This window comes from Vanellus vanellus (assembly GCF_965231255.1).
Source record: "Vanellus vanellus genome assembly, chromosome: 4".
Taxonomy (NCBI): domain Eukaryota; kingdom Metazoa; phylum Chordata; class Aves; order Charadriiformes; family Charadriidae; genus Vanellus; species Vanellus vanellus.
In genome coordinates this window covers 44021052-44035343 of record NC_138909.1, presented here as the reverse complement: position 1 = coordinate 44035343, position 14292 = coordinate 44021052, and the positions used below count along the sequence as shown (strand labels likewise).

The following is a 14292-nucleotide window of genomic DNA, read 5'->3' as shown; positions in this document are numbered from 1 at the left end:
AGGGACCTCTACAGGTCATCTAGTCCAGCCCTCCTGCAATGAGCAGGGACATCTTCAACTAGATCAGGTTGCTTAGAGCCCGCCGACCTGACCTTGATTGTAGTTTGGAATAGGAAGCTGGTCTGGCCCTATTCCCTCAATATGACATAAAAAATTGCATGGACTCCAAACTGGATCAAAACTTACTTTCCAAAGACAGGCTCCAGCGTACAGGGGAGGTAATTTTCCTGGTCGTTTATGGATTTCTTTCCCACTGAAATCTTCACATAGGGATCGCACTAAAGGTGGGCATGAAAATAAATGCAAGAGTCATTGCACAGCAAGATTGATAGCAAAGGAATAACTCTGCCTCCCCTTGTCCCAGCAAGCAGGATCTTCCACCACCCTTGACAAACACCTATTTTCAAGGATAGGATAGTCCGGCCATTAACTCCTTAGTACAGATCTGTAACCATCGGTAACAGCTACCTGCACTGCAATTCCTTTTTGAGGATGACCAAAGGACCAGGTAGCAATGTGGGACAAGAGTCCAAGCCCTTCTGAGGTCCATGGGATGCAAAAGCAATAAAAGAGCATGAAAAAAACTACTTATGGGTTCTTCAATGGATTGAGCTTGCTCTGAAGTCCTCAGGATGTTGTTGTTTTCATCTGAGTCACTTATTTTGAGGTTCCATTGAGGTCATTATTTTTTAAGTTTGAGGTCTACTCAAAAATAGATTTACAAATGTAGGGAACTAAAATGTCTAAGGAAAAACATTTTGTTTCAAAAAATGTCATTCAAAACCATTTATTTCCAAGATGCTGCAACAAATTTAAAAAAAAAATAAAATGGAAGCATACTTTAACATAAAGCTTCATTGTGCATCTAAACATTGTATCAGATATTTTTGCATTTTTAGCAAGTTTTTAAGCTTCTCTCTCACAACTAAAACTATTCCGGGAAACCAGCATAAATTTGAAAAGTAGTTAAATTAACTCAAGTCAGCATTTTTGACAGGGGAAGGAAAAAAAAAAACAAAACACACAACTTCACCCAAAAGATGAGCTTGAGTCCAGTACTACAGCAACCCACCATCCTAGCTCACATCAAAAAAAAAAGAAAAAAAAAAGAAAAAAAAAAAAGAAAAAAAAGACAAGATATTGGCTTATTATGCTCGCTGGAAAAAAACACCCAGGCCAAGTTCCTCATCACTTGTCCTTGAGTTATCAACTTTTTTAAGACAGGAAGGATGGAAAAGCAGCGCTTGGGGAAGGTCTGCAGTGAGGATGGACTGCAGTGAGATGCAGTGAGGGCTCTCCTGTTGTCTCCCCTTGACTGTGATGAGCTTTAGGAGACATCACAGCATAGGGGGAAGACTGTGGGTCAAACCTGGATTAGTTTCCGTTTTCAGTGTAAAAAAAACCACTTTTTTTTACTCATTCTTCTTGATCTGCAGGAATCTCTTATGAGAGATTTCTAAGAAATTGAAAACTTTCATTCCAAGTCCATTTCCAAAACCTGGGCAGATTAAAAAGCAGGGGGTTTGTTCATGCCAAAATATTTCCCATACTTTTTTTTTTATTTTTTCCCTGTTTTCCAGTGGAACAAAGAAAGTTAAGAAGGATTTTTCCCTGAGTTTCTTTTGCAAAGTGAAACAAAATGAACATTTACTTTTTCAACCAACACAATTTTCTTTTTGCACTGAATTTTTCTTCCAGACTGCAAAGCATTTCAAAAAGCAATCATGTGAAAGACATGATTTTGTTTCCTTTGGCACCAAGGTAAAAAAAAAAAACCCACCCATTTAGCTATTTTAAATAGCCCTACTGAAAAATCCCTCAGGATGGAGGAAAAGTTGGCTCCTGGGACTCCCAGATGTTGCAATGGAGACAGAAAGAAGGGGTAGATTCTCTCCTTTTTGCTGTCACTGTTGTTTCTAAATGTTAAGCCATATATATAAATTTTGATCAATTAAGGCTGACCTGTTGAGAGCCCACCCCGTGAGCCAACACTGAGGTCCACCACAGCTATCCCCAGCAGGATACCTTTCCATTGGTGTCCTTGGGCTGGAGGTCAAAGGCCCGGATGATGTAGACCCTGACAAGACACTCCTGGGGTCCTCTGGCTGGCAGCTGGTGGAATTGCCGAGGTGGCACTGGGACTCGCGGGTCATCTGGGAGAGGATAAATTTTGAACGAACCCTGTGAAGGACAAACATGTTCAGCGGAGCTTGCACACCCACATGTGCAGATGGGTCTCATGTGAGCAGGCTTGCAACAGAAGTCTGGATGGTTGCATAGAATCACCAAATCACAGAATGGTTTGGGTTGGAAGGGACCTTTAAAGGCCATCTAGTCCAACCCTCCTGCAATGAGCAGGGACATCTTCTAGTACGTCAGGTTGCTCAGAGCCCCGTTGAATCTGACCTTGAATGTTTCCAGGACACCTACAACTACTACAATGCTGGAGACAGAGCCCAGATCCTGACCGTCTTCTGTCTCCTAGACCAGACCATGTCCTGTCAGGCTCTTCATGGTTGAGGGAGCCAGGACCAGGGTGGCGAGCTGCCTGTAACATTCATCCCTTGCCTGAACATTGATGCAAACTCTGTTGTAAGTTTGCACAGAGCAACTCCAGCCTGTTTGTCCTTTACCTCTTCTACTTCACTGTCCTTTGAGCCTTCATGCTATTAAAGAGGTGTGAAGGAGCCTTGCTATGAAGCAGCTCCCCAAAGGCTGAGACTTTCTCTGCAGGGACAGCTTTAAGGGTTCCTGAACAAGGCAACTGGTTCCCGAGAGAAGGATGGGAGGAGGAGAGAGAAAATGCAAAAATTTACAAGTTTCTTATTCACCAGAGCTGATTTCCTCCCAGTGAAGTGGCAGGAATCTGTCTCTCAGTATTGTTTGGGGGACGAGAGTGCTGGGTAAGAGCAGGAATTAAAAAAAAAAAAAAAAAAAAAAAAAAAGCTAGAAAAATGTAATCCCTCATCTCTTGCAAATAGGCTAAAGGTTAAAAAGAGCTCCTCTGCACTGGACAGACACGTCCAAAAAGAGAGCTCTGAGCACCAGCGTGGTGAGACCATCAGTGCTCACGCATGCACCCACCACCGCCCTGGAGGAAGAAGATGCTCCACGGCTTACATCCAGCATTGGTTCCAGGTGGGTTTCTGCTCCAGAATGACAGCACAACCTAGACTGGGTTTGAAGCGAGCAATGCACTCGCTGCTGAGAATACAGCAGCCAGACCTGCACAGGCTGCTCAGTTCAAACTGAGCCCAGTGGTCTAGTTTTATGGTCCATTCCTCACTGAAGTTCTACCCCAAAATAGTCAATTGGCATCACTCCACTCAGCAGCAAGACCTTCCACCCAGCAGCACGTGTTCCCGGATACAGGTACAGGTAGAAAGAGAGACCGTCACACCTTGAACTCCCCCACAACCGAGGGGTCATCATTCGAGTCCTGTGACCGGCCACGATACAGCTTGAAGGTGTGGCAGAAGTCAGAGAGATGCTCAAAGTCCTCCACGTTCTCCAGTTCTGTCTCGTAGACCTGGGGAGGGAGAAATGGGGGGGTGAGGGCAGGGACTGCTCCTGGGCAGAGAGGGACCAGCAGCATGTCCCCACCAACATGAGACAAGGCAAATACCACCCACTGGAACAGAGTCCTGCGACCTGTCACCCTTGTTTCCCCCCAGGATAGTGATGAAGAACAGACCTTTGGCAACCCTACAATAAATAACAGCACATCACAGAAGACTCAGACTAAGCCAAGGTCTCACAGAGGGTTTTTCATCAGCCAGAGAGACCTTCCTGCTGGAAACATTTTCCTTAAGACCAGGCAAGGTTTCCCCCTCTTCAGTGCTATTTCTGCTCCTGTGTTAATTTTAGCCCTTCTTGTAACAGGGCATCTAAAACGCCCCTTCCTTTAGCAATCTCTGGCTAATCCTTGTTGTTCCCAAACACTTTTCAGGGTCGCAGATCCCCATCTCCTTTGCCACTTAGAAAAGTGACGATTTTTGAAGGCTGCAAAGTGGAAAGTTACCAGAAATGATTTTGCAAGGAAAATTGAGTTTTAATAATAGTTATTTTTTAAAACAAAAGTACCTGGTCTCTGGGGAAAATTATCTTTTTTTGTTCCCTTGGAAGAAAAAAAAAACTAAATACAAAAAAAATAATCAAAGCTTGTGGAAAAACATCATGGAGAGTGCAGGTCCAATGAATCAGAACCAGCCAAGGCCACTTACCTTCAGCGTGTCAAAGCCCTTCTCTAAATAGCAGCCACATTTTTCCCTCTCTCCTGTGGAAGCATAGAATTTGCTCCACCAGTCTATGAATTCTTCCTCCTGCGGCAAGAGACACCAAAGTTATATATCTCTATGAGCAGGTCCCCACGATCAACAACAGCAGCATCTCCTGTAATTGCTCCTAACTCCCTGGTTTCAAGGTGTTTCTGGGATGCTTCCAGCCCAAAACCAGCTGTTGCAGCCACAGCAACACCATGGAGCTAGACCTGTCAGCAGAGGGGATGATTGTCCATGGGAGGGTGAGGTAGAGCTCACAAGAAGAAATTTGCAGCATTTTTAGGCCAGGGGCAGATTTTGGGTGGTGGTCTTCCCAGGACCTCAGTGTAGAACCACACAGGGGATGAGATTAATTAACTCTTGTGCTAACATGGTCCTGAAAGCCTGAAATTCAGGGAGGACATGAGGACTGCTCTTAAATTCAGCCCCCAGTTTAGGCTTTGCCTGGAAGCTTTGAGGGGTTTCTGAGACAGGGATTTCCTTTCTGGTTTGTGTCCCAGCACCACCCAACCTTCCCATCCAAACAAAGCACATGGGCAAACAAAGAAATGCACAAAATGCACATCCTTCCACCAAAAAAAATGGTCCCCTGGTGCTGCACCTCTCTCAGGAATAACGTGACTCTCTTCTCATTGACATTATACAAAGAAATGGGCAAATCTCATATAACCTCAGCCTCACAATCTCACAGTCCACAGCCACAACGCCATTAAGGAGCATTTCCCTCATCTGCTATGCAAACTGGATTTCAGCTCTGAGGATGCTGTTCCAAGAAGAAAGGCGGCTGCCGGCTTCAGCAAATGTATGCATTTTATAAGAGCACCATTTTTGAAATTTATACAAGCAAAGATGAAGGGGCTTTGACTGTGATTCATGAAACATTCCTGAAAAATAATAATGTCTTATTTTAGAAGTCCACAAAATTCCATCACACTGACCTAATGGAGGAATCATAATAGAGGTTTATTGGATTTATATTTTAAGCCAACGGTGCAGGCTTTAAATTGCTGTCTTGAATAGACATTGTTTTTAATAGAAATATTACATAAATTAACTCTGAGGCCTCTGCTGCCTCCTTTTTAAAAAAAAAAAAAAAATTGCCTTTCATCGCTTCCCCTGTTTTATTGTTTAAAAAGCTACACTCTGACCATCATGACTTTATTACGACATTCCACAGGTACTGAGTTACAAAGAAAGCACTTAAACTAATCTGACGACTTACCCATGGTATCTTCTGCAGCCCCAAGACAAAGAATTTGGTTAGATATTTTTGCTGATTACTACTGATGTTACAAAAAAAAAAAAGGGGGGGGAAGAAGAAAAAAAAAGAAGGGGGCAAGGGGAGCAGCTGGAATGTTAATAGCAAAGGACATTAATCCATTTGCCTGCAAATGGGAAAGCCAGGGAAAGCAATGGCTCCACCACATGAGTGACGGAATTCAGGATTTCATTTAGCAACCAGGCCATAGCCAAAATCACCTCCGGTGTTTTACCTTGGACATGGTACACACGGCTGAGGCACCTCAAGCTTCCTGCACGCCCTCTCCAACTTTTGCATGGACCCTGTGGGGCTGCAACGGGGCACACACCCACGGGTGAGCATCGCTGGTGGATAAATTTCACATCCAGTGACTGGAGCCTAAAATTTTGGCTTGGAGAGAAGCTTACTCAGAGGCGGCAAGCTGCTTTCATGGTTATCAGAAGGTTTGCTCTCTCTCCAACCCTATTCACTCCTTCTTCACTCACAACCACCTCTCCCATAAAGCACAGAGCACCATGATGTGGGCTGGCACCTGCATCCCAAATGCCCTGAGGCTGGAGTCAGGATTGCAAACGCTTTCCCATTCAGTACTGAGATAAAGTCAAGACCTTTCAAGCTCCAGGGTGGCCAGCTTTGACATTTTCTGTTAAAATGGGAAGGTCAACATTTAGCACAGAAGCAGCGGAAGAGGGTCCAGGACCATTTCACCAGGCAAGAGTCTGAATGGGACCATTTCATCAATTTTCGAGCAGCTCCGTGAGCATCCAGGAAAGGGGCAGCAGGACAGCCCCTTCCGGGGGACATCCCAGAAGAGAGGAATATCTTAATGGCCAAAACCATGGCGTTTCCACAAATAAAGAAATTCAGGTGTTTTTTTTTAATGCCTTTAAAAACCAGAATTTCACCAGCAGGCTGCAACTTCCCACTTGAAACATTTCTGGGATTATGGTTTGGACACAGCAAAAGCACTCAGACACATGCTTAACTTCAATCAAGTGTGCAAATCCCTCTGAAGTCAATGAGGCTCTTCAGACACAGCCTTAAGGCCATTCTGGATCAGGCCTTCAGTTCAGCAGAGCCAGCAGCCGCCGTTTGCTTACCACCTTCAGATAATAGAGAAGGAGGTTTAAGCGTGCCTGATCTCCATGTAGGACTTTTACCCAGGGCTACGCGCATTTCTGTGGAGGGTATTGAAATCCTTCCCTCCCTTGGACCCCAAAATGCAGACCTGTGTCATCCCGGCAGCTCTTGAGATGTTTTCAATCTCATTTGGTTTCACCTGGGGGTCAATGCACCGGTTTTAACCTCATTTTGGTCAGGGAGATTGAGCCAGAGTAATTTTTTTCCCCACTGCCCAGGCTTTCCTGTGACTCCAAGCCCATCCCATCGGATGTGTTCCCAGATGCGGATAGCAGGAGTATGGACTTGTCCAGCACAGCCAATTTTCACAAAATACGTTCAAATGGCCGTTTAGGTCTGGAGCAAAAGGAGATGTAGAAACCTGAGAAGTTGCCATGCAATGGACATATTGGCTTCTGGTGAAACTTAGTCCTTATCATCACCTTACAGGTGGGGGAAACTGAGGCACAGGCAGGTTGATGTCCAGGCAGCAAAGCCAGGAGAGCAGAGCACACGAGACAACTGAAGTCTTAATGCTTATGCTTGCTCTCATAGCGATTACACACTCTTCCCTGTGGGAATATAGATAATTATAGCAATAATAAATATTGCCTCTAAAGAAGCAAAGCCACCCGCCTCAGTCTCAAACGTACTTGCGCCTCACATCTGGGGTGCAGATTTCCTGCTATGGGAAAGCTCTGCAGCTGGGATGAGAAGATCCCTCTAGAAACAGCTTGGACATTTATAGATGCAGTTCCCCAGCTGTTTGTTGCCACGCTTTTGCAGGAGATGACACCATGCACCTCAGCCTTGGAGAGGGTGGTGTTAGCATCCTCATCTGCTCCAGCACAAAGGCAGCCTGGTCAGCTCAGATCATTACCCGTCTAAACTAACCCAGCCCAGGGTTTTCTGTCCTCCTGCCGACGCAGTAAACCCCAGTGGAGAGGCCATGGCAAACAGCTGGGGAACACAAAATGTCTTTAAACACCGCAGCTGCACTCCTTGGGGTTTTCCAACCACATCCTAAATCCCTCTGCTGCTCCGTCTAGCATTGCTCCAGAGGTCAGCACGCCCAGGCAGGAAACCAAGTGGCCCGCTGCCGCGGAAGGCGTCCTCGGGCTGGTTCTGCAAGGAAACGGCTGCAACGATGCCCACCCACCACCCAAGCAAGGTGCCAGCTATCCCCACACCAGGGAGGCATGTCAGCCTCTGCTGCTCAACGGGCTCCATCACCTACAAACGCAGATCAGGAGCTATTGCAGATGTGCCCGGGAGGCAGGAAAAAAAACAGATTTTTCCTGCTAGGAGGCCATGCCCTGCCCAAGACACTTGGGTTGAGGTGACCCAAACTGGGCTTGAGACCTCACATCTGACAGATTTGGGGAGCTGGAGGAAGCCTTTTTCATGTCCTTGAACTCCAACCTCTTCCCCAAGAAGGACCTGTCTTTGAGTTATCCTTGGGGTAACCTGGTCCTTTCGCTGGTTTCCTTCAACCTATCCTGGGGACCTGCAGGAGCTCTGAGCAGTACCATGCAGAAAGCAGCACTGGAGGGAGTGGGAGAAAACCACATGCATCCACACAGGCAGGCTGCAAGAAGACTTGGCTTATCCTTCCATTAACCCTCAAGGTATCAACTGTCATAAAGAGAAATTATCCATTTATTTATACCCATATAAAGATAAACTATCTATTTCTGGCTGTTTCACCTTTTTTTCTTTTTCAACATACTGCTAATTTTCCTCAGAAGTGGAGAAAACCATTTGTTTTCCATGGCGTTTTTTTCCATCCTGTTCCATCAGTCTACATTTAGCCATGTCCACCCAAAGGCAGCTTCCCACACACCTTCTTGACATCATTTTTTCTCTATTCCGTGTGTTTATATTTGGGGATGCTTTCCCCCACAAACCCAGCCAGTGGAAGGGCAGCTTGCCATGCAGATTGGTCTGGGAGAGCTTTCACCCACTGACCATGGCAGTGTCGTGGGCCATCCCCTGAGTGTGCACCAAACACCAGCAGAAAAAGCGATGGCGGGGAGGGGGGGGGAACGCTGGGCTGCAGAACGGGTTGGTGACCATTTTCAGCAGGAGATATCCAACACCAACAGCTCTTCCAACTAACAGTAACACAATAAGCCGTAAAATATGTGCTCTGATTTGGAACTAGCAAACACAGCAAATAACCAATTATTCCAAATAGTTTACAGATTTCAACTTTTTTTTTTTTTTGTCTTGGGTTAGCTTTGCTAATTTGTCATTTGATGGGTTATTTGTATTTTTTACAACCAAAGCATCACAAGCCAAAATAACTGTACGAACAACTGCATAGAAAGCAATTTATAGTGCTTCTCAGGGGAGAACGAAGGCTCCTCGTTACAGTTTCATAGCTCAGAGGTGTTCGAGGGCTCCTCCTGCGCTCCTCTCCTCTGGGAGATGCTCAGGAACCGCCTGACTCCTGCTACTGCTCCAGCAAGCTAGGGCTGGTGGAGAGGAGATCTTGCCAGACTGTTCCACAGCTGGGAAGGTAGGAGTCACGTGGGCATTAACCACGTGGGAGGTCCTCTGCAAAGGGTGCTCCACGGCTCTCCTGCAAACCTATGCCCCTCTACTCCCACTGCCTGCCACCCGTGCTGGGGCTTTCACACTAACCCCACGTTTTCACTGAACAGCACTTGAAAGCTTATTTGTACTTCTCAGGATAAGGAGCTTGTCTGTCCCTTCGATCCTGAGCCTGAGCAAGTTGGAGGAGACATGGGCGAGGACACCCTGCCAAAGGGGATTAGAGCCCTCAAAGCCACTTGGTGGCCAACAGATGCTTTGCAAAATGCAATGTATCCTCCCCGAATATACCGTGCTTATTCTTTGCTGCACAAGCAGCTTTCTGGTAATTCCCAGCTGCATCTGTCAACATTTTAAAGTGATTCTTCAGAAGCATTCCTGTATTTCCCTCTTGCCCTTAACAATCAACAACACTCATTTATTGTTAGTACTGCCCTGGCACACAGGGACCCCACTCAGGATTCGGCTGCCGTTGTGCTATGCTCTGTAGAAATGGAGAAGGATGGGAACCTGCCCCAGTTTCCATGTAAATATTGCTCTTAAGGCAGATATCAAAAACAGGCCAAAGGCATAGAGAGTTTTACAGTCCCTTGTTCATAAGGAGATTCCAGTGTGACTGGCTCTGGTGGTGGCATCTATACTACATCTACTTGAGCTTTAGTCATGATGCAGCTGACTAAATACAGGCTTTGATCTTAGCAAGTGGTGTATTGCACCTTCTGCTAATGATGTCTACAGGTTCTCCTCTGTCCTGCTGTTCCCTGGGCTTCCCCAAATTAAGGGAAATTAGGTCACCCCTAAGGTCCCCAGGATCTCATCCTGAATGCTCCCAGGTTGGTTTTGATGGGCATTGTGGCAGAGGCACGGAGGGAGATGGTACATCCATCTTCAGAGAGCTTCGAGGGGACACTGGCCAAGCCCAGGTGGGGACAGGGTGCCACAGTGCAGGACCTGAGACAGGAGCTGCTCTAGCCTGATTTCTTGGGATGGCCTGACAGTTGGAAAAGGGGATTTACAGGACAACAAAGATGGGATCTTGTGGATAATTATAGAGTGCTCCTCCCAGGCAGGGAGGGGGAAACGGCTCATGAAAGAGCTTATTTTGACATTTTAAGAAGTCATGAGTCTCTCTTTCACCCTTTGAACATGATTGAATCACTTGAGCTCCAGAGGGATGAGCCAGGATTTCAATGTTGAGGGAAGGGGACAGATCTGGAGCAGAGACATGGGTCTATAAGACATCGGTGTTGCAAAATCATCTCATTTTGCTTATGCCAGAGTCTCAGGAGAGACAAGAGAGGGATGAAGGGCTGACTCTTGAATTTTTCTAGGAGGACTTTGGCAACAGCTACACCAGAGGAGTGTGAAGAGAGGCCAGATTAGAAAGGGTTTATGAACTAGGCTATAAACAATTGCAGATTAAGTGCTTGGAGTCGTGCAGGCTCCAGGCAGAGCCTGAAGCATCAGCTCTGGCAGCCCTGACCTGATGTCCCCACCACACTATCACTTCTCCCCAGACTTTACCCCTCGGGCGGGCGTAGGGGACTGCTGCCACAGGGAGCAGAGGTGATGGGCATCACCCTCCCTGGTGGCTCTCTGAGTCCCCCTGGCAATGCTTGCCCCAGCTGTTTGTGGGTCTGGGGTTTTTCGAGGTTTTCTCAGCACACTGAGGCCACGCTGCTGGGGAGGCAGACAACCCACATGCTCAAGATGAAGGGAAAAAATAACTCCTGTGAACTTCACCAAGGAGATGGGCAGACCGATCTGTGAGCTCAGCTCTCCACGAGGGGTAAGCCCACAATCTCCCATCACGCTCCCCCTCCTCCGGGTCATTAACACCACAGTCAGAGGCAGAACCTGGCGAAGTTCAGGAGCTCCCTCACACACTCCACACCAGGCTGGATTTTTTTGGCTGTAAAAGCTTTTTTCCTAATATTTAACCAGCTGCAGCCCCTATGCCTCATTCCACAGCTCCCGCTTTCGTGCGAAGTTCCCCAGCTATATAGGAGAAGGAGACGGGAAGGAAAACGTGCACGGGCCATCTCGGTGACATGCCTTCCAAAACAGGATGGTTTTCCCCCGGGAGGCGTCAGCAGCTCTCCACGACGTGAGGTTTATGATATTTAATCACATTCTTGTAGAGTCCTGGTGAAGGCCAGGAGAATGGGTTTATTACTGCCTAATATTCTGTTGCTTTTATTTTAAATTAATGGTTTGCAGCTTTTTTCTTGCTTTTCTTTTTTCTGTAAAATTTTATTTGAACTAAACCAAAAACATATTCACATAAATTAAAGATGCTGATGAACAGAGGGAGGGAGGCGGCTATTTATGGAGCTTTTGTTTCCATACTCTGCATCCCAGCACAGACACCCATCTGTCTTTTCTGTGCGACGAAGGAAGCCGCATCAAGTGAACAATGTTTTGTGGGCACAAAGGATAAACAAGGTACTGGAGAGATCTGCATAGGGCCAAAGCACATATCCACATATTACGAAGAGACAGGCTGGATGTTAAACATGCCTCCAACCCTATGCCAAGACCTAGAAAGATGTCCCTCAGGGGCTTCTCCATGCAAAAGTTACAGCTGCCATCAAGCTGCAACCCATTTCTTCCTCCCTGTGCTCTGCTTGCTCAATTTTTACTCTGTTATTTTCAGCGAGTGAAAGCCCACTTTATCTTTCCTTCCACCCATCATGGTCAGACCTCAAAGGGAGACTTTTCCTCTCAAAGACACAGTATAAATAACACCTCCAAGCTGACCTTCTTCCAAAGGTCTGGGCTGACTCGTCAGCATTTTACACCCCAGGGCTGAAGCGTGTGGGCACCGCTCTGGCCTTGGCTGGTGGAAAGAAGTCACTGTTTATCGCAGCAAAGAAGTGGAAAGCAACGCAACTAATTCTGGCCTGAAACACGTGGGAGGAAAGTGCGTGGCTCTTGGCAGGAAGAGCCCATGTCCTGGAAGTCACGGGCCAGTATCAAGAGGGATTCAAGAGGGATGAAGAACCCCAGGGTCATCAACCCTGCTAGGGATGAATTTGGGGCATGAAGAACTGCTCCTCTGGAGTGTCAGCCCTGAGAAAGCAAAGCAGCTTCATTGTCTTTCTTACAAAACCCAGGAACATACCAAACATCTGATTTTCTTATGAAAAATGCATGAAAAGAGAAAGAGACACTATGCAAGGAGGGACCTGTCACTGCTCAGACACTGCCCGGCATCTCCCCCATCCCCAAGCTCTGAGGGTGCCAGGCTGTATACCTGCAAGAACCAGACTGTACAAAGCCCTGCTGATGAGATGACACCTTCCTTGGGGTGCAACCCTCCTCCTCATGGAAGGCCAACACCTTCTTAGTTCAACTTATAGCAACATGATACCTAGGACTCATCACAGTCCCCAAGCTAGGAGCACAGAAGTCCCATCAAGTCCTCAACCACGCCACTGCAGCCACCCAGGACACACCATCTCCACTGAGTTACCAGGCTCTGCTGGCATGCATAGAGAAGCCAGAGGCTGTTGGGAAGACATCAAGGACGTACATAATCCTGGCGACACCACAAGGATGAGAGGGAGGAAGCTTCCTCATCCCTCTTCCCAAAACTGACCTCATTTTCTTTGGCATGAAGGGAAACAATTGCTGAAATGCACACACACCTGTAGCAAGACGAAATTTCCATTTTTCTAGGACAGCAAGGGGATCTTTCACACAAAGAAATCCCTCAAATTTGCAGACCTTTAAATATATATATATGCACATATATCATTCATGAAAACCATTAATCAAGCAAGTAAGTTAGAAATTAAGCAATACATACATGAGGCTGGGCCCGAGAAGCCGGTATGTTAATTAATGCTGAGCTGGTCATACCCTCCGCAAGCTACAAATTAAAATGATTGGTTATCAATGGGGTTAGAGAAACAATGTTTAACATACATCAGCAAAAGCACAATTTAGGAGAAATAAAAGGAATGAACCCAAACAGTGCTGTCTTCCCCCTCCCCTGGGTTATCAGGTTAGGTCTCCCTGGACCAGGCATCCTTGGCACAAGAGCAGAGTTTGGGTTTTCACTGATGTTCATCAAATGGGACTGGGTTTGAAGGGTTGCAGAGGATAAGTGGGGTATCGAAGGGAAACCGCAGCAAAAACCCACGTTACAGAAAAGCTGTTAATACTTCTCAGCGCGCGGGACAGCAATTCCTCCTGCGGACACTGAGGGCTTGCAAACGCAGCGAGCCAAGCTCATCGCAGGAGACAGGGAGGGATCTGGCCCAGGGTGTTTTCAACATAAAGGGATTAGGAGAGCTCAGGACCAAGGTCTGATACAAAGAAAACACCAAGCATGAGCGCAGCTTGACATTGGCAAATCGAGAGCTGCCGTCATCTACCCCTGCCCTGGGCAGCAAACAGCAGCTCTACTTCTGTCTTGCAAAGCGTGTTTCCTTTGAGATGAAGAAGGGGAAGAAATGAGACGTTCTCACCAGAAAATAGCTGGTTTTGAGCAACAGGCCAAGCCCAGCTGTGGTCCCCTTGCTCGCCAGCTCAGGCTGGTCCCTGAACACAGTGCTTTTGACCTCATCGAACCAGACCTGCATCAGACCTTGGGTCAAGCTGAAAACGTTGAATTTACAGCTGCTTCATGGGGGAAAGATTCCCCCAGGCTCAGTTCCCACTAGGAGACCCATGGAACTCTCGGAGGCTAGTGGGAGACAGCTCCTCCATGAGTATTTTATCAGCAGAAACAAATACCTGCTCATCCCTTAGCGCTGGAGAGGCACCTCATGGTTGTCCTTCCTGCTCTGCTTCCCATGGAGATGAGGACACAGGAAAGAGCATGGAGAACAAGGGAAGGCTGCGGGTGCAGAGCAGACAGGAATACAGGCAGATCCACATCTGGCTCACCCAAAAAATCCCGCAGCCACTTGTCCACGCTCAGCCCTTGCAAAACCCTACTCCCTGTGCATCTCCCAGAGAAGCAAAGTAGAAAGGCTTAGCCCAGGAGACCCTGCTACAGAAAAATTGCTTTTCTATGAATTTTAGGAGCTTCTTTTCTTTGCATTTGGTAACCATGATGTATGCAGT

The 14292-nt window shown here is 46.9% G+C and overlaps 1 protein-coding gene across 1 annotated transcript in view; it reads right to left on the bottom strand.

Moving 5' to 3' along the window:
• Window positions 1-14292, bottom strand: part of DYSF (dysferlin) — a 100744-nt gene that overhangs the window by 29838 nt on the left and 56614 nt on the right. Inside the window, exons 41-45 of the mRNA XM_082481972.1 lie at window positions 13028-13090; window positions 4224-4322; window positions 3401-3529; window positions 2026-2181; window positions 187-278 (exon numbers count right to left, since the gene is read on the bottom strand). Of these exons, the coding sequence (XP_082338098.1) occupies window positions 187-278; window positions 2026-2181; window positions 3401-3529; window positions 4224-4322; window positions 13028-13090 (539 nt within the window). The remainder of the gene's footprint in view (window positions 1-186; window positions 279-2025; window positions 2182-3400; window positions 3530-4223; window positions 4323-13027; window positions 13091-14292) is intronic.